The sequence below is a fragment of the Engystomops pustulosus genome, unplaced genomic scaffold (genome assembly GCF_040894005.1).
Source record: "Engystomops pustulosus unplaced genomic scaffold, aEngPut4.maternal MAT_SCAFFOLD_90, whole genome shotgun sequence".
NCBI classification, from domain to species: domain Eukaryota; kingdom Metazoa; phylum Chordata; class Amphibia; order Anura; family Leptodactylidae; genus Engystomops; species Engystomops pustulosus.
In genome coordinates, this window is record NW_027284977.1 from 85,545 (window position 1) to 107,162 (window position 21,618).

The 21,618-nt window shown below is 47.6% G+C and overlaps 1 protein-coding gene across 2 annotated transcripts in view; it reads right to left on the bottom strand.

The window, feature by feature from the left end:
* Positions 1-21,618, bottom strand: part of LOC140106923 (sulfotransferase 1C4-like) — a 115,735-nt gene that overhangs the window by 63,501 nt on the left and 30,616 nt on the right. For both annotated transcript variants that reach the window (XM_072131562.1, XM_072131561.1), the window contains 2 exons: positions 9,862-9,959; positions 9,669-9,795 (listed from right to left, as the gene is read on the bottom strand). In XM_072131562.1, the coding sequence (XP_071987663.1) occupies positions 9,669-9,795; positions 9,862-9,959 (225 nt within the window). The remainder of the gene's footprint in view (positions 1-9,668; positions 9,796-9,861; positions 9,960-21,618) is intronic.

Consider the following 21,618-nt stretch of genomic DNA (forward strand, 5'->3'; position numbering starts at 1 on the left):
ATGGCGAGTAACTGTAACCTATATACAGCACAGGGAGATGCTGGAGCCCTATATACAGCACAGGGAGGAGCTGGAGCCCTATATACAGTGAGGAGCTGGAGCCCTATATACAGTGAGGAGCTGGAGCCCTATATACAGTGAGGAGCTGGAGCCCTATTTACAGCATGGCGAGTAACTGTAACCTATATACAGCACACTGAGATGCTGGAGCCCTATATACAGTGAGGAGCTGGAGCCCTATATACAGTGAGGAGCTGGAGCCCTATATACAGTGAGGAGCTGGAGCCCTATATACAGTGAGGAGCTGGAGCCCTATATACAGTGAGGAGCTGGAGCCCTATTTACAGCATGGCGAGTAACTGTAACCTATATACAGCACACTGAGATGCTGGAGCCCTATATACAGTGAGGAGCTGGAGCCCTATATACAGTGAGGAGCTGGAGCCCTATATACAGTGAGGAGCTGGAGCCCTATATACAGTGAGGAGCTGGAGCCCTATTTACAGCATGGCGAGTAACTGTAACCTATATACAGCACACTGAGATGCTGGAGCCCTATATACAGTGAGGAGCTGGAGCCCTATATACAGTGAGGAGCTGGAGCCCTATATACAGTGAGGAGCTGGAGCCCTATATACAGTAAGAAGCTGGAGCCCTATATACAGTGAGGAGCTGGAGCCCTATTTACAGCATGGCGAGTAACTGTAACCTATATACAGCACAGTGAGATGCTGGAGCCCTATATACAGTGAGGAGCTGGAGCCCTATATACAGTGAGGAGCTGGAGCCCTATTTACAGCATGGCGAGTAACTGTAACCTATATACAGCACACTGAGATGCTGGAGCCCTATATACAGTGAGGAGCTGGAGCCCTATATACAGTGAGGAGCTGGAGCCCTATATACAGTGAGGAGCTGGAGCCCTATATACAGTGAGGAGCTGGAGCCCTATTTACAGCATGGCGAGTAACTGTAACCTATATACAGCACACTGAGATGCTGGAGCCCTATATACAGTGAGGAGCTGGAGCCCTATATACAGTGAGGAGCTGGAGCCCTATATACAGTGAGGAGCTGGAGCCCTATATACAGTGAGGAGCTGGAGCCCTATTTACAGCATGGCGAGTAACTGTAACCTATATACAGCACAGGGAGATGCTGGAGCCCTATATACAGCACAGGGAGGAGCTGGAGCCCTATATACAGTGAGGAGCTGGAGCCCTATATACAGTGAGGAGCTGGAGCCCTATATACAGTGAGGAGCTGGAGCCCTATATACAGTGAGGAGCTGGAGCCCTATTTACAGCATGGCGAGTAACTGTAACCTATATACAGCACACTGAGATGCTGGAGCCCTATATACAGTGAGGAGCTGGAGCCCTATATACAGTGAGGAGCTGGAGCCCTATATACAGTGAGGAGCTGGAGCCCTATATACAGTGAGGAGCTGGAGCCCTATTTACAGCATGGCGAGTAACTGTAACCTATATACAGCACACTGAGATGCTGGAGCCCTATATACAGTGAGGAGCTGGAGCCCTATATACAGTGAGGAGCTGGAGCCCTATATACAGCATGGTGAGTAACTGTAACCTATATACAGCACACTGAGATGCTGGAGCCCTATATACAGTGAGGAGCTGGAGCCCTATATACAGTGAGGAGCTGGAGCCCTATATACAGTGAGGAGCTGGAGCCCTATATACAGTGAGGAGCTGGAGCCCTATATACAGTGAGGAGCTGGAGCCCTATTTACAGCATGGCGAGTAACTGTAACCTATATACAGCACACTGAGATGCTGGAGCCCTATATACAGTGAGGAGCTGGAGCCCTATATACAGTGAGGAGCTGGAGCCCTATATACAGTGAGGAGCTGGAGCCCTATATACAGTAAGAAGCTGGAGCCCTATATACAGTGAGGAGCTGGAGCCCTATTTACAGCATGGCGAGTAACTGTAACCTATATACAGCACACTTAGATGCTGGAGCCCTATATACAGTGAGGAGCTGGAGCCCTATATACAGTGAGGAGCTGGAGCCCTATATACAGTGAGGAGCTGGAGCCCTATTTACAGCATGGCGAGTAACTGTAACCTATATACAGCACAGTGAGATGCTGGAGCCCTATATACAGTGAGGAGCTGGAGCCCTATATACAGTGAGGAGCTGGAGCCCTATATACAGTGAGGAGCTGGAGCCCTATTTACAGCATGGCGAGTAACTGTAACCTATATACAGCATACTGAGATGCTGGAGCCCTATATACAGTGAGATGCTGGAGCCCTATATACAGTGAGGAGCTGGAGCCCTATATAGAGCATGGCGAGTAACTGTAACCTATATACAGCACACTGAGATGCTGGAGCCCTATATACAGCACAGTGAGGAGCTGGAGCCCTATATACAGCACAGGGAGGAGCTGGAGCCCTATTTACAGCATGGCGAGTAACTGTAACCTATATACAGCACACTGAGATGCTGGAGCCCTATATACAGCACAGGGAGGAGCTGGAGCCCTATATACAGCACAGTGAGGAGCTGGAGCCCTATTTACAGCATGGCGAGTAACTGTAACCTATATACAGCACACTGAGATGCTGGAGCCCTATATACAGCACAGGGAGGAGCTGGAGCCCTATATACAGTGAGATGCTGGAGCCCTATATACAGTGAGGAGCTGGAGCCCTATTTACAGCATGGCGAGTAACTGTAACCTATATACAGCACACTGAGATGCTGGAGCCCTATATACAGTGAGGAGCTGTGCCCCTATATACAACACGGTGAGTAGCTGTAACCTATATACAGCACAGGGAGTAGCTGTAGCCCTATATACAGCACACTGAGATGCTGGAGCCCTATATACAACACGGTGAGTAGCTGTAACCTATATACAATACAGTGAGGAGATGTGCCCCTGTATACAGCACAGTGAGATTCTGGAGCCCTATATACAGCACAGGGCATAGCTGTACCCTAAATACAGCACATGGAGTAGCCGGAGCCCTATATACAGCACAGGGAGTAGCTGTAACCTATATACAGGACAGGGAGGAGCTGGAGCACTATATACAGCACAGTGAGGAGCTGGAGCCCTATATACAGCACAGTGAGGAGCTGTACCCTATATACAGCACAGGGAGGAGATGTAACCTATATACAGCGCAGGGGGGAGCTGGAGCCCTATATACAGCACAGGGAGTAGCTGGAGCCCTATATACAGCACAGTGAGGAGCTGTACCCTATATACAGCACAGGGAGGAGCTGTGTCCCTATATACAGCACAGGGAGGAGATGTAACCTATATACAGCACAGGGGGGAGCTGGAGCCCTATATACAGCACAGGGAGTAGCTGGAGCCCTATATACAGCACAGTGAGGAGCTGTACCCTATATACAGCACAGGGAGGAGCTGTGTCCCTATATACAGCACAGGGAGGAGATGTAACCTATATACAGCACAGGGGGGAGCTGGAGCCCTATATACAGCACAGGGAAGAGCTGTAACACATATACAGCACAGGGAAGAGCTGTAACCTATATACAGCACAGGGAGGAGCTGTAACCTATATACAGCACAGGGAGTAGCTGTAACCCATATACAGCACAGGGAAGAGCTGTAGCCCTATATACTGCACAGGGAGTAGCTATACCATATATACAGCACAGTGAGGAGCTGTAGCCCTATATACAGCACAGTGAGGAGCTGTAGCCCTATATACTGCACATGGAGTAGCTGTAACCTATATACAGCACAGGGAGTAGCTGTAACCTATATACAGCACAGGGAGTCACTGTAACCTATATACAGCACAGTGAGGAGCTGTAACCTATATACAGCACAGTGAGGAGCTGTGGCCTATATACAGCACAGGGAGTAGCTGTAACCTATATACAGCACAGGGAGTAGCTGTAACCTATATACAGCACAGTGAGGAGCTGTAACCTATATACAGCACAGTGAGGAGCTGTAACCTATATACAGCACAGGGAGTAGCTGTAACCTATATACATCACAGGGAGTCACTGTAACCTATATACAGCACAGTGAGGAGCTGTAACCTATATACATCACAGTGAGGAGCTGTAACCTATATACAGCACAGCGAGGAGCTGTAACCTATATACAGCACAGTGAGGAGCTGTAACCTATATACAGCACAGTGAGGAGCTGTAACCTATATACAGCACAGGGAGGAGCTGTAACCTATATACAGCACAGTGAGGAGCTGGAGCCCTATATACAGCACAGGGAGTCACTGTAACCTATATACAGCACAATGAGGAGCTGTAACCTATATACATCACAGTGAGGAGCTGTAACCTATATACAGCACAGGGAGGAGCTGTAACCTATATACAGCACAGTGAGGAGCTGTAACCTATATACAGCACAGTGAGGAGCTGTAACCTATATACAGCACAGTGAGGAGCTGTAACCTATATACAGCACAGTGAGGAGCTGTAACCTATATACAGCACAGTGAGGAGCTGTAACCTATATACAGCACAGGGAGGAACTGGAGCCCTATATACAGCACAGTGAGTAGCTGTAACCTATATACAGCACAGTGAGGAGCTGTAACCTATATACAGCACAGGGAGGAGCTGGAGCCCTATATACAGCACAGTGAGGAGCTGTAACCTATATACAGCACAGGGAGGAACTGGAGCCCTATATACAGCACAGTGAGTAGCTGTAACCTATATACATCACAGTGAGGAGCTGTAACCTATATACAGCACAGTGAGGAGCTGTGACCTATATACAGCACAGGGAGTAGCTGTAACCTATATACAGCACAGGGAGGAGCTGTAACCTATATACAGCACAGGGAGTAGCTGTAACCTATATACATCACAGTGAGGAGCTGTGGCCTATATACAGCACAGGGAGTAGCTGTAACCTATATACAGCACAGGGGGAGCTGGAGCCCTATATACAGCACAGTGAGGAGCTGTAACCTATATACAGCACAGGGAGTAGCTGTAACCTATATACAGCACAGTGAGGAGCTGTAACCTATATACAGCACAGTGAGTAGCTGTAACCTATATACAGCACAGTGAGGAGCTGTAACCTATATACAGCACAGTGAGGAGCTGTAGCCTATATACAGCACAGTGAGTAGCTGTAACCTATATACATCACATTGAGGAGCTGTAACCTATATACAGCACAGTGAGGAGCTGGAGCCCTATATACAGCACAGTGAGGAGCTGTAACCTATATACAGCACAGGGAGGAGCTGGAGCCCTATATACAGCACAGTGAGGAGCTGTAACCTATATACAGCACAGTGAGGAGCTGTAACCTATATACAGCACAGTGAGGAGCTGTAACCTATATACAGCACAGTGAGGAGCTCGAGCCCTATATACAGCACAGTGAGGAGCTGTAACCTATATACAGCACAGTGAGGAGCTGTAACCTATATACAGCACAGGGGGAGCTGGAGCCCTATATACAGCACAGTGAGGAGCTGTAACCTATATACAGCACAGGGAGTCACTGTAACCTATATACAGCACAGGGAGGAGCTGGAGCCCTATATACAGCACAGTGAGGAGCTGTAACCTATATACAGCACAGGGAGGAGCTTGTTAGAGTAGTTTAACTTGCTTGGTTAACTAATTTAGTTATCTGCTTCTTCACTTATGTTATCATGAACTTTGTACACACTAAGAATCTGGAATACAGAAATATAATTTGTTTATGCACAATGGTTGCACAATAGTTGGCCTCTGACTTGGATGTTGGACGGATGCGGAGGACCACAAGGATATGTAGGGGTATAATCAGTTTTTGATAAACAATGTTGTGAAATCTGTATAAATGTTAAATGGGAAACACATGTCTATGTTTTATTCTTTTTCACATTTTTTTATATCTCATTAATCATGCTGTCATAAGTTACTTACGTAAATGATATAAACACTCCTATTTTGAAAAGGTATAAAATAAACTGCGTGGGGATAATTTTTCAGATCTCCGTGATACAGATATATCTTGTCTGTGTCTATGTTATTTCGGCCGCTTTATTATTTTAATTAATTACTCTCTGCCTGATTGATATTGAACTCTTTATTACTTCAACAAGCTGTAACCCATATACAGCACAGGGAGTAGCTATACCATATATACAGCACAGGGAGGAGCTGTAACCTATATACAGCACAGGGGGGAGCTGTAACCCATATACAGCACAGGGGGGAGCTGTAACCTGTATACAGCACAGTGAGGAGCTGTAACCTATATACAGCACAGGGAGTAGCTGTAACCTATATACAGCACAGGGAGGAGCTGTAACCTATATACAGCACAGTGAGTAGCTGGAGCCCTATATACAGCACAGGGGGGAGCTGTAACCTGTATACAGCACAGTGAGGAGCTGTAACCTATATACAGCACAGGGAGTAGCTGTAACCTATATACAGCACAGGGAGGAGCTATACCATATATACAGCACAGGGAGTAGCTGTAACCTATATACAGCACAGGGAGGAGCTGGAGCCCTATATACAGCACAGTGAGGAGCTGTAACCTATATACAGCACAGGGAGTAGCTGTAACCTATATACAGCACAGTGAGGAGCAGTAACCTATATACAGCACAGTGAGGAGCTGTAACCTATATACAGCACAGGGGGAGCTGGAGCCCTATATACAGCACAGTGAGGAGCTGTAACCTATATACAGCACAGGGAGTCACTGTAACCTATATACAGCACAGGGAGGAGCTGTAACCCATATACAGCACAGGGAGTAGCTATACCATATATACAGCACAGGGAGGAGCTGTAACCTATATACAGCACAGTGAGCAGCTGGAGCCCTATATACAGCACAGGGGGGAGCTGTAACCTGTATACAGCACAGTGAGGAGCTGTAACCTATATACAGCACAGGGAGTAGCTGTAACCTATATACAGCACAGGGAGGAGCTATACCATATATACAGCACAGGGAGTAGCTGTAACCTATATACAGCACAGGGAGGAGCTGGAGCCCTATATACAGCACAGTGAGGAGCTGTAACCTATATACAGCACAGGGAGTAGCTGTAACCTATATACAGCACAGTGAGGAGCAGTAACCTATATACAGCACAGTGAGGAGCTGTAACCTATATACAGCACAGGGGGAGCTGGAGCCCTATATACAGCACAGTGAGGAGCTGTAACCTATATACAGCACAGGGAGTCACTGTAACCTATATACAGCACAGGGAGGAGCTGTAACCCATATACAGCACAGGGAGGAGCTGTAACCTATATACAGCACAGTGAGGAGCTGTAACCCATATACAGCACAGGGAGTAGCTATACCATATATACAGCACAGGGAGGAGCTGTAACCTATATACAGCACAGGGGGGAGCTGTAACCCATATACAGCACAGGGAGTAGCTATACCATATATACAGCACAGGGAGGAGCTGTAACCTATATACAGCACAGTGAGCAGCTGGAGCCCTATATACAGCACAGGGGGGAGCTGTAACCTGTATACAGCACAGTGAGGAGCTGTAACCTATATACAGCACAGGGAGTAGCTATACCATATATACAGCACAGGGAGGAGCTATACCATATATACAGCACAGGGAGGAGCTGTAACCTATATACAGCACAGGGAGGAGCTGGAGCCCTATATACAGCACAGTGAGGAGCTGTAACCTATATACAGCACAGGGAGTAGCTGTAACCTATATACAGCACAGTGAGGAGCAGTAACCTATATACAGCACAGTGAGGAGCTGTAACCTATATACAGCACAGGGGGAGCTGGAGCCCTATATACAGCACAGTGAGGAGCTGTAACCTATATACAGCACAGGGAGTCACTGTAACCTATATACAGCACAGGGAGGAGCTGTAACCCATATACAGCACAGGGAGTAGCTATACCATATATACAGCACAGGGAGGAGCTGTAACCTATATACATCACAGTGAGGAGCTGTAACCTATATACAGCACAGTGAGGAGCTGTAACCTATATACAGCACAGGGAGTAGCTGTAACCTATATACAGCACAGGGAAGAGCTGTAACCTATATACAGCACAGGGAGTAGCTGTAACCTATATACAGCACAGTGAGGAGCTGTGACCTATATACAGCACAAGGAGTAGCTGTAACCTATATACAGCACAGGGAAGAGCTGTAACCTATATACAGCACAGTGAGCAGCTGTAACCTATATACAGCACAGTGAGCAGCTGTAACCTATATACAGCACAGGGGGGAGCTGGAGCCCTATATACAGCACAGTGAGGAGCTGTAACCTATATACAGCACAGTGAGTCACATTAACCTATATACAGCACAGGGAGGAGCTATACCATATATACAGCACAGGGAGTAGCTGTAACCTATATACAGCACAGGGAAGAGCTGTTACCTATATACAGCACAGGGAAGAGCTGTAACCCCATATACAGCACAGGGAGTAGCTATACCATATATACAGCACAGTGAGGAGCTGTAACCTATATACAGCACAGTGAGTCACATTAACCTATATACAGCACAGGGAGGAGCTATACCATATATACAGCACAGGGAGTAGCTGTAACCTATATACAGCACAGGGAAGAGCTGTTACCTATATACAGCACAGGGAAGAGCTGTAACCCCATATACAGCACAGGGAGTAGCTATACCATATATACAGCACAGTGAGGAGCTGTAGCCCTATATACTGCACATGGAGTAGCTGTAACCTATATACAGCACAGGGAGGAGCTGTAACCCATATACAGCACAGGGAAGAGCTGTAACCCTATATACAGCACAGGGAGGCACACACCTGGGAAGAAGACAGAGCCGCAGGGAGAAAAAGACAGAGGGTTTTTTGTTGTTGTTGTTGTTGTTGTTTTTTTCTCCCAAAATTCATTGGCCATGGCCCAGAACTGGGTTTTCATGGGACGCGACCAAACCTTAAGGTTATAACCACACGTTGCGTTTACATTGTGTTTTGAAACGCATTACAACAGTTAAGGAGAGTTGATCTGCCTAATAACATTACTGTTTACATTTGCGTTTACAAAATGCAACTGTTAAGTTAACACATAACTTATGTAAACATGTTGTAAACATTGTGTTTACATAGATTTTTGTTAAAGCATATTTTAGGGTTAGTAAGTAATGTCATCGGGAAAATCCCCTCTCCTCAGCTGTTGTAATGCATTTCACATTGCAATGTGGGAATGGAGCCTGTAACATTCTAAAAGTTTGGTCAGAAATGGGGTTAAACCTTGGTGGCAAGGGGTTAATGTGTGTAACCCCTGTATTTTGCCAGTTGTCTTAATTAAAAGATCCGCTCTTCAGAATTTTATTTCAGATTTAGTAATTAGATGAAGACTCGTTCATGTGACGTACCTGCTCAGCTATTGCATTCAGCATCTGCTCTGGCAAAAGTCGTGCGGGGAAAGGGTTAAAATGATCAGTTATCGTCGTTATCATCACAATACTTCCTAGCGGTCTTACACCCCATAACAGGTGGTCACGGAGGGAGTGATAATAGGAGGAGGCCTTTTACCAGCAGATTTCGGGCTTCCCCGTGCTGACGTTGTATGGAGTGTGAGATGCTGCAAGCAATTACTTCTATTAATCATCAGTGTAGGTCCGATTGACCTCTTCATTGGATCTCACTCCCTCACCTTCTCCCTTCATAAATCGCTCCAGGTAATTTTCCCATGGATTTGGATCTGGATGGAATTGCAACATCTGGTCAAAGTGGTAATAAGAGGTGACCGTGTCCCGGGCGTTGCGTGCCACATAGATCACCTAGAGGGAAAAAACGGAAGTCATTTCTGCTGTAGGTCACCAGTCACCAATAAATGAAGCTCCCACCTTGCAGTCGTGTCTCCAGAAAGAGGGTGGCACCAGGTGCACAGGTAGGTGGCTCTTGAGGATTCTGGGGGACGGCATCGCATTCACTTCCTCCATCCCTGCAGAACATCAGAAATCACTAAATCTCCATTACAAATTTACCTTAAAGCCGCATTCACACTCAGAACCCACCATATACTTGACTGGACTGACAAGATGGGCTCAGTTCTGGCTACTCACCCTTCAGGCCAGAAACACGGCCAGGGAGGAGGAGCCCGGCCCAAGTTCATAATAGTTTACTATGAGCCAGAACCAGAAGGACAAGGAACCAGAACAACCAGGGCAACTTCTATAACTACAACTTTATTGTTATCATCGCACCAACAGCACTGAACAGTTGCTCACAAGAGCTTACAATCTATGAGGAGGAGATGACACGGGAGGTGCCTGCTTGTACAATGGTAAGAGGAGCTTACAGTCTATGAGGAGGTGACACAGAAGGTGACAGTCTATGAGGAGGAGATGACACGGGAGGTGACTGCTTGTATAATGGTCACAGGAGCTTACAATCTATGAGGAGGAGGACACAGAAGGTAACAGTGCTTGTACAATGGTCACAGGAGCTTACAGTCTATGAGGAGGAGGACACAGGAGGTGACAGTGCTTGTACAATGGTCACAGGAGCTTACAATCTATGAGGAGGAGGACACAGGAGGTGACAGTGCTTGTACAATGGTCACAGGAGCTTACAATCCATGAGGAGGAGGACACAGGAGGTGACAGTGCTTGTACAATGGTCACAGGAGCTTACAGTCTATGAGGAGGAGACACAGGAGGTGACAGTGCTTATACAATGGTCACAGGAGCTTACAATCTATGAGGAGGAGACACAGGAGGTGACAGTGTTTGTACAATGGACACAAGAGCTTACAATCTATGAGGAGGAGGACACAGGAGGTGACAGTGCTTGTATAATGGTCACAGGAGCTTACAATCTATGAGGAGGAGGAGACAGGAGGTGACAGTACTTGCACAATGGACACAAGAGCATACAATCTATGAGGAGGAGGAGGAGGACACAGGAGGTGACAGTGCTTGTACAATGGACACAAGAGCTTACAATCTATGAGGAGGAGGACACAGGAGGTGACAGTGCTTGTACAATGGTCACAAGAGCTTACAATCTATGAGGAGGAGGACAAAGGAGGTGACAGTGCTTGTACAATGGACACAAGAGCTTACAATCTATGAGGAGGAGGAGGACACAGGAGGTGACAGTGCTTGCACAATGGTCAAAAAAGCTTACATTCTATGAGGGGGAGGACACAGGAGGTGACAGTGCTTATACAATGGTCACAGGAGCTTACAATCTATGAGGAGGAGAGGACACAGGAGGTGACAGTGCTTGTACAATGGTCCCAGGAGCTTACAGTCTATGAGGAGGACGACACAGGAGGTGGCAGTGCTCATACAATGGTCCCAGGAGCTTACAGTCTATGAGGAGGACGACACAGGAGGTGGCAGTGCTCATACAATGGTCCCAGGAGCTTACAGTCTACGAGGAGGAGGAGAGACAGGAGGTGACAGTACTTGTACAATGGTCACAGGAGCTTACAATCTATGAGGAGGAGGACACAGGAGGTGACAGTGCTTGTACAATGGTCACAATAGCTTACAGTCTATGAAGAGGAGGATACAGGAGGTGACAGTGCTTGTACAATGGTCACAGGAGCTTACAGTCTATGAAGAGGAGGAGGACATAGGAGGTGACAATGCTTGTACAATGGTCACAGGAGCTTACAATCTATGAGGAGGAGGACACAGGAGGTGGCACTGCTTGTACAATGGTCACAAGAGCTTACAATCTATGAGGAGGAGGACACAGGAGGTGACAGTGCTTGTACAATGGTCACAGGAGCTTACAATCTATGAGGAGGAGGAAACAGGAGATGACAGTGCTTGTACAATGGTCACAGGAGCTTACAATCTATGAGGAGGAGGACACAGGAGGTGACAGTGCTTGTACAATGGTCACAATAGCTTACAATCTATGAGGAGGAGGACACAGGAGGTGACAGTGCTTGTACAATAGTCACAGGAGCTTACAATCTATGAGGAGGAGGACACAGGAGGTGACAGTGCTTGTACAATAGTCACAGGAGCTTACAATCTATGAGGAGGAGACACAGGAGGTGACAGTGCTTGTAAAATGGACACAAGAGCTTACAATCTATGAGGAGGATGAGGACACAGGAGGTGACAGTGCTAGTACAATGGTCACAGGAGCTTACAATTTATGAGTAGGAGGACCCAAGAGGTGGCAGTGCTTATACAATGGTCACAGGAGCTTACAATCTATGAGGAGGAGACACAGGAGGTGACAGTGCTTGTACAATGGTCACAGGAGCTTACAATCTATGAGGAGGAGGAGGACACAGGAGGAGACAGTGCTTGTACAATGGTCACAGGAGCTTACAATCTATGAGGAGGAGGACACAGGAGGTGACAGTGCTTGTACAATGGTCACAGGAGCTTACAGTCTATGAGGAGGAGACACAGGAGGTGACAGTGCTTATACCATGGTCACAGGAGCTTACAATCTATGAGGAGGAGGAGGACACAGGAGGTGACAGTGCTTATACATTGGCCTCAAGAGCTTACGATCTATGAGGAGGAGGACACAGGAGGTGACAGTGCTTGTACATTGGTCACAGGAGCTTACAATCTATGAGGAGGAGACACAGGAGGTGACAGTGCTTATACAATGGTCACAGGAGCTTACAGTCTATGAGGAGGAGGAGACAGGAGGTGACAGTGTTTGTACAATGGACACAAGATCTTACAATCTATGAGGAGGAGGACACAGGAGGTGACAGTACTTGTACAATGGACACAAGAGCATACAAGCTATGAGGAGGAGGACACAGGAGGTGACAGTGCTTGTACAATGGTCACAAGAGCTTACAATCTATGAGGGGGAGGACACAGGAGGTGACAGTGCTTGTACAATGGTCACAGGAGCTTACAATCTATGAGGAGGAGGAGGACACAGGAGGTGACAGTGCTTGTCCAATGGTCACAGGAGCTTACAATTTATGAAGAGGAGGACACAGGAGGTGACAGTGCTTGTACAATGGTCACAAGAGCTTACAATCTATGAGGAGGAGGGGACAGGAGGTGACAGTGCTTGTACAATGGTCACAAGAGCTTACAAGCTATGAGGAGGAGGAGGACACAGGAGGTGACAGTGCTTGTACAATGAACACAAGAGCTTACAATCTATGAGGAGGACACAGGAGGTGACAGTGCTTGTACAATGGTCACAGGAGCTTACAATCTATGAGGAGGAGACACAGGAGGTGACAGTGCTTATACAATGGTCACAGGAGCTTACAGTCTATGAGGAAGAGGAGACACAGGAGGTGACAGTGCTTGTACAATGGTCACAGGAGCTTACAATCTATGAGGAGGAGACACAGGAGGTGACAGTGTTTATACAATGGTCCCAGGAGCTTACAGTCTATGAGGAGGAGAGGACACAGGAGGTGACAATGCTTGTACAATGGTCACAATAGCTTACAATCTATGAGGAGGAGGATACAGGAGGCGACAGTGCTTGTACAATGGTCACAGGAGCTTACAATCTATGAGGAGGAGACACAGGAGGTAGCAGTGCTTGTACAATGGTCACAGGAGCTTACAGTCTATGAGGAGGAGGGGACATGGGGGTGACAGTGCTTGTACAATGGTCACAGGAGCTTACAGTCTATGAGGAGGAGGGTGCACAGGAGGTGACAGTGCTTGTACAATGGTCTCAAGACCTTACAATCTATGAGGAGGAGGGGACACAGGAGGTGACAGTGCTTGTACAATGGTCACAGGAGCTTACAATCAGGGTCGGCTCCAGGTTCCAGTAGGCCCCTGGGCGCCAGTGCCTCAGTGGGCCCCTTTACTATGCCTCCCAAATTCGAGTCAGAAAAAGTGACCCACGGCCCGCTTTTGCCCCCTCTTGTTGCCCCACCATACGTTTTTTTATGTTACCATGTGTTTGGCTGCTTTTAAAGCCATTTTCTTCATTGATGGAAGCGTAAGCTGTTTACATTTTCACACCTGCTTACACTTCTAGCAATGAAAGAAAACTCTTTCGAAGCAGCCAAACACATGAAAACACATGCGGTGTTATGCATACGTACAAATGTGTGCAGAAAACACTGTGGGCCACATTTATCAAAAGTAGTGCACTAGGTGCAGTTTGCCTGTGAAGTGTGCAGGATGCAGCACATTATAGAATACTGCCGCACGGTTTTCATTAATCTGGTACCTCCTGCACTCTCTGGGAAGTGTCACCAACCTTTTTTTGGTGCACTGTTAACATAGAGTGTGCAACGCAATCCTGTCGAGTTGCAGTAATAAATGTGGTGGGTCCGACTATGCACCGGACGCCCCTTTATGTGCAGAATTTTGTGGTGCGGCGGCTACAGAGCAGCTGCCACACAAAACTGGTGCAGACACCTTATAAATATAACTGCAAGCATTTTAGACATTCAGACAGAAAACTGGCATAAGCGCTTTAATATATGTGGCCCATGTGTGAACACACCTTCAGGGTTATTGTTTTTAAGGAATAGGAGGGGGTCAACAGGAAGGGAGACATTGGAAAAGAGGTAGAACAGGTGGTAACAGGGGTAAAATAGCAGGGGGCAGAAAGTGGACAATAATTTACACTGTAGGAGGGAGAAAATGATTGGCAGGCATCAGCAGGGTGTAATGACACAAGCCCTTTTAGACTACTCTGCATGGATGGACTACAAAAGTAAGAGGTAGGCAGTGGCATGAGAACCTGACTGTCAGGGGCAAGACAGCAAAGGGTTAACTGACCAGACAGCGGCCTGACTCCTACCATGCTGTCCTCCTCACACAGGGTCACGGGGTCACCATACATCGCTGCATACAGAGGTGACAAGTTCAGCACATGCTGCCTCTGTCAGCTCCAGCCTTCCAGTCTTCCTCCGTGCACTTGCTTATACAGCAGTCGGCCGACCCCCGAACAGCGCTGGTGCCTGGTAGGTTTTCACAGCCCCTACAGGAACCCGGGAAAACACAGCTCAGGCAACACTGATGATGCAGAGAGTGACTGCTCTCTGCTTCATTATTATATCATCGGGGAACACCTCCCCCGCCTCCAGTGGGCCCTGCCAGCACATGTGGGCCCCGGCACTTGCCCAGGTATGCCGGGTGCTGACGCCGGGCCTGCTTACAATCTATGAGGAGGAGGACACAGGAGGTGACAGTGCTTGTACAATGGTCACAGGAGCTTACAATCTATGAGGAGGGGGCACAGGAGGTGACAGTGCTTATACAATGGTCACAGGAGCTTACAATCTATGAGGAGGAGGACACAGGAGGTGACAGTGCTTGTACAATGGTCACAGGAGCTTACAATCTATGAGGAGGAGGAGGATACAGGAGGTGACAGTGCTTGTAAAATGGTCACAGGAGCTTACATTCTATGAGGAGGAGAGGACACAGGAGGTGACAGTGCTTGTACAATGGACACAAGAGCTTACAATCTATGAGGAGGAGAAGGACACAGGAGGTGACAGTGCTTGTACAATGGTCACACTAGCTTACAATCTATGAGGAGGAGGGCACAGGAGGTGACAGTGCTTGTACAATGGTCGCAAGAGCTTACAATCTATGAGGAGGAGGACACAGGAGGTGACAGTGCTTGTACAATGGTCACAGGAGCTTACAATCTTTGAGGAGGAGAGGACACAGGAGGTGACAGTGCTTGTACAATGGTCACAGGAGCTTACAATCTATGAGGAGGAGGAGGATACAGGAGGTGACAGTGCTTGTAAAATGGTCACAGGAGCTTACATTCTATGAGGAGGAGAGGACACAGGAGGTGACAGTGCTTGTACAATGGACACAAGAGCTTACAATCTATGAGGAGGAGAAGGACACAGGAGGTGACAGTGCTTGTACAATGGTCACACTAGCTTACAATCTATGAGGAGGAGGGCACAGGAGGTGACAGTGCTTGTACAATGGTCACAGGAGCTTACAATCTATGAGGAGAAGGGGGCACAGGAGGTGGCAGTGCTTGTACAATGGTCACAAGAGCTTACAGTCTATGAGGAGGAGGAGACACGGGAGGTGACAGTGCTTATACAATGGTCACAAGAGCCACAATACTAATAATCTCAATAATAATAGTAATCTTAATAATAATCTCAATAATCTCAATACTAATCATCTCAATAATCTCAATAGTTATAATCTCAAAAATAATAATTTCAATAATAATAATCTCAATACTAATAATCTCAATAATAAAAATCTCAATCATTTCAATAATCTCAATAATAATAATATCAATAATCATCTCAATAATAATAATCTCAATAATAATCTCTGAGAAGATCCCTTTCTATATACCAGTGTGTCACCTGGGACCGGAGTCTAAGTAGTACCAGTTTTTCACCAGAGCCCGCCGCAAAGGAGGTTGGACTTGATGCAGTGTGGTACCACTAGATCATTCCACAGGCACGATGTTGTCCGTGGTGGATGCCAAGGCGAAGTACAGAATTGTAAGGCAAACTCGTTGTCTGGAACAGGCAGGAGGTCAAGACACAGGATCGGAGTCGGGGACGTAGCAGGAGGTCAGGACAGGTAGCATGGGATGCTGGCCCCTTAAATTCACGAACGCCGGCGCGCGTCCTAGGAGGATGGAGATGCGCTTGCCGGGCAGCCAGGACGGGAGCAAGAATGCGGAGAGGGAAGTAAAGCCGGGGGAAGCGTGGGGCACAGAGAGGGGCACGGGTGCACCTGCGACTCGGGAGATGGGTCACAGGAGCACCCATGACAGGCTGGAGTTTGATCTCTTCTTGTGTGGCAGGTTTAGATGTTGTAGCTTATCTGATGAGATCCTTGGGAGATTAATGTTGTTGAGTTTCTCTCTTCAGTGGGTTGATGCACCCTGCTGTCTTCCTGTAGATTGTATAAGTTATAATAATAATCTTTAAAACCATTCGCTACTTCTCTGGGGTAGCTCTTGGTTTGTAAACGGTGTTTAAGAAAGGGTATTTTAATTTTTTGTTGGTAATAATACAGTTTTTTGGCCCTGTGAGTACAATTTGGTTTTCATGGAGCGTAGAGAACCATTTTTTGCAAATTTAGGATATCATCCAAGCATTCTCCCCAAAAATCCGGTAACTCCGTTAATTCCAGCAGCTATGGAAAGAATCACATCATTGCAACAAAATCTAGGGATGTTAAAGGACACATTGGGAGCTGCTCAGGAGGGATATAAGAAAGCTGCAGATAAACATCGGAGACCGGCTCCTGAATTCATAGTAGGGGATGAAGTGTGGCTTTCAACTCAGAATATTAAACTGAAGGTTCCTGCACACAAACTCGGACAGAAATTTATTGGACCCTATAAAATGTCTAAAATAATTAGTCCTCTTTCAGTATGTCTACAACTTCCGGAAGCAATGAAAAATCACCCTGTTTTTCATGTGTCTCTACTAAAAAAGGTTACAGTCAATCCATTTCCTGAACAATCTTCTCCACCTCCAGATGTGGTTGAAGTTGATGGACAGGAAGAATTTGTTGTGGAAAGAATTCTGGACTCCCGTAAATGCAGAAATCAACTACAATATCTTATCAAATGGCAGGGCTATGGTGTAGAAGAAAACTCATGGGAACCAGTATCTAACATCCATGCTCCTCGCTTGATTAAACATTTTCATCAGCAGTATCCAACAAAACCAGGTCCTGTGGCGCCCAGAGGTCGCAGTTAGGAGGGGAGTGATGTCAGGATTCGAACCTGTGTCCTGGTGCCTGGTTCTGTGTCTCCTTGTTTGCTTAGCCACTTAGCTACTTGAATAGTTGTCTGCTGGACTATGGCTCTGAATCTACTTGTAAAACCCGCCACCTGTTTCTCCTGATTAGAACTGCCCTGAGTTTACCTTGATTACTCTGCCTATATATACAGGTCCCTGACACTTCCTCCTTGTGTTAGTATTGTGTTCAGCCTGTACACCCAGGAGACCTCCTTGCTGGAGATCTTCTTCTAGTTCCTTGGAACATTACCTTTGCTGACTGCAAGTTATCTATACTGCACCATCAGCTCCTGAGATATACCGGATTATTACTCTGGTTTCTACACTCCGGTTCAAGACCACTACTGCAGGGCTATCCGTGTACTGCCTCCAGCCTCCTCTGCCTTACCTGACTACTGGACTCCTGCTCCCGTCCCACTAGTATCGTGACATAGCCTTAGAGAAAGATTGTCTGATGCCCTCTGCGATTATCCTCATTTCCTGTTGTGACCTCGTTTCCCTTCCTGACTACACTCCTGTGCTGCCCTTACTGCCTTCCGCTATGTCCCTGACTGATCCTGTGCGGCCTTTCTTATCCTCCTGCCTGTCCCCGACCACGACCTTGCCTTACCATTCTGCACTTCATCTTGGCTGCCATCGTGGACAAAGTCGCCACTTGTGGAACGACCTGGTGGTACCATGCCGCAACAAGTCCAACCTGCTTTGCGGCAGGCTCTGGTGAAAACCAGGTACCACTTAGACTCCGGTCCCAAGTGTCAGCTTACGTCATTGTCCGCGGTGGTACAGAGGATTAACTATCGCTCATCCTGACAGTAAGATCCGGCCATGGATCCCGCCAAGGTTCCGCTACCTGAATTGGCCGATCTTACCACCCTCGTGGTCCAGCAGTCTCAACAGATTGTCGCGCAAGGACAGCAACTTGGACAAGTCGCCACCATGTTGCAGCAGTTATCTACCCAGCACCTACGTCCAGTACCTGTGGTACCTCCCATTACTATGGCTGCGTTGTCTACTGCTGAACCCAGGCTGCATCTATCCGTGCCCTCCAAATATGATGGTGAGACCAAGTTATGCAGGGGATTCATTACTCAGTGCTCCCTACATATCGAACTGATGCCTTCACAGTTTGCCACAGAGCGGGCTAAGGTGGCTTCTGTGATCGGCTATTCCCCTCTTGGAAAGGAACGATCTGGTCATGGCTACTCTCACTGCGTTCCTTGCTGAATTCCGGCCCGTCTTTGAGGAACCTGCCGGGCCTCTTCTGCTGAGACCGCACTGCGAGGTCCAGTTCCGTACCTTAGCTTCGAGCTGGATTGGAATTAGCCGGCCTTGCTTGCTACTTTTAAAAAGAGACTGTCTGGTCAGATCAAAGATGCCATGTGTGCACGGGACCTCCCATCTATGCTGAGTGATCTCATCTCTCTGGCCACTGGGATTGACATCCAGTTTACCTAGCGCTCTGAGGAGCAACGATTGGAACAACCATAAGTCAGGACCTGACGTCTTCCCCGCTTGCCTTCAGTTTTCCAAAGACCACCTCAGCCATCTTCCGTGCTAGCTGCAGAGGAACCAATGCAGGTGGATAGAGCTTGTCTGTATTCCCAGGAGCATTCCAGGCGAAGACAGGAAAACCTCTGCCTCTATTGTGCCAGCACGGAGCACTTTCTTACGTCTTGTCCAGTCCATCCAGCGAGTTAGGGGAACTCCCGCACCTAGGGTGCTTGGGTGAAGCTTCACTAGGTGAGAGCAAAGCTTCTCCTCGTCTGAATGTTCCTGCTCTTCTCAGTTTTGGAACAGGCAACCCGGTTCAAGTTTCTGGACTCTGGCTCTGCAGGGAATTTTGTGGATGCTGCCTTTGTCTCCCAGCATCACTTTCTTGTGGTTCATCAAGAGAAGCCGCTAGCTCTCTCTTCCCTCAGTAGACAGATTCTCCATGACCCAGTCCAATATCGTACTGAGCCTCTGTCTCTGCGAATTGGGACGTTGCACAAGGAGAGACTGTAATTTTATGTGTTCCCCCGGTCTACCTCCTCAGTGATTTTGGGCCTCCCATGGTTGCAGCAACATGCTCCAGTGCTCGACTGGCAGACAGGGGAAATCCTTCATTGGGGACCGGAGTGCCATTCTTGCTGTCTCATGACTCTCCATCCGGTGTCCGTAATGTCTTCTGTGGTCTCCCCCAAGCAGCTGGCAGGTCTTCCCGCTTCTTATAAGGACTATGCAGAAGCTTTCTCTGAGAAGCAAGCGGAGATTCTGCCACCGCACCGTTCCTACGACTGCCCCATTGACCTGCTTCCGGGTACATCTCCTCCACGAGGTCGGGTATACCCGTTATCTGTGCCCGAAACCACACCTATGTCTACGAAGGCGATGAATGGAAGACAGCCTTCAATACTTGTGACTGGCATTTTGAGTATCTGGTAATGCCCTTTGGACTCTGCAATGCTCCAGAAGTGTTCCAGGAAGTCGTCAACAATATCTTCAGAGACTTGCTCTACACTTGTGTCGCTGTCTACTTGGACGATATTCTGGTGTTTTCTCCTGATTTACAGTCTCATCAGATCCACGTCCAGCAAGTTCTCAGGCGCCTAAGGGTCAATCGCTTATATGCCAAGCTTGAGAAATACCAATTTCATCAGAGTAGTCTTCCATTCCTGGGATACATTATTTATGACAAAGGACTACAGATGGCTCCTGCCAAGTTTTGTGCAGTACTTCAGTGGCCTCGCTCAGTGGGTCTACGTGCCATACTGGGCTCAGCGTCTCAACCCTTGTCATACTCGCTGGTCCCTCTTTTCTCAATTCAACTTCCTGATTTACTTCGGTCCAGCCAAGAAGAACGTCAAAGCCGATGCCCTCTCTCGTGCCTCTGATGTTGTTGGGGAGGAATCGGCTCCTCGTCATATTGTTCCTCTGGAACTACTTGTTGCTGCTCCAGTGGACCTATAGCAGCTTCTTGCTACTGGCAAGACCTATGTCCGACCAGCTCTTCGGAAGAGGATACTAACTTGGGGACATTGCTCTCGTGTAGATGGGCACCCTGGGGTGCAGAGATCTATCACTCTCATATCTTGGTACTACTAATGGCCAGATCTGGTCAAGGACTTCAAGATTTTGTGGGTTCCTGCGCTTCCTGTGCCCTTAGCAAGTCGTCACTTCTCAAGCCAGCAGGTCTGCTCCTGCCATTCCTGATACCCAGTTGCCCATGGACTCACATAGCCATGGACTTTATTACAGATCTCCCATTCACTTCTCTAAGATGTCCCACTTTGTTCTTCTGCCAGGTCTGCCATCAGCTCCACGCCGGGCCAGCCTGTTCTTCCTGCACATCTTCCGTCTACAAGAACTTCCCTTCCACATTTTCCCGGACCATGGGTTCCAGTTTGTGTCCCGTTTCTGGCAGTCCCTGTGCAGTCAACTGCAAGTTAAACTGGACTTCTCTTCTGCATATCATCCGCAGATGGTGGTTTGCAGCCAGATCTTGTTGCAGTGAGCTCTGCAGATTTTTGTGGCACATTACCTTTAAAAAAAGTATCAGAAAAGCGAGTGTGTGAGCTTGGTGGCGAGTGTGCATTGATCCGAAGTGTGTGCAGTGTCTTAAGTGTGACTTACGTTTAAGGGACATAAGTTTGAGGGGCTTTAGCAGGTAACTGCTGTGTTTTGTGTTACTCTGACTGTAGATTCTTCTTTCTGTGCATATTTCTATTGTAATCCCCATTATAATAATGGACTCCATAAGTGGCATTGCTACACGGTGTACATCCTGTTCCATGTATGCTTTCCTTGAACAGCCGTTCGAGGGGGAATACTGCTGTGTGGGGTGTGTGAAAATTGCTCATCTGGAAGCCCAGATTCTGGATCTAAATGAGCAAGTTTCAAGGCTGCGGGCAATTGATAATATGGAACGAAGTTTGCTGCTCCTGGAGCA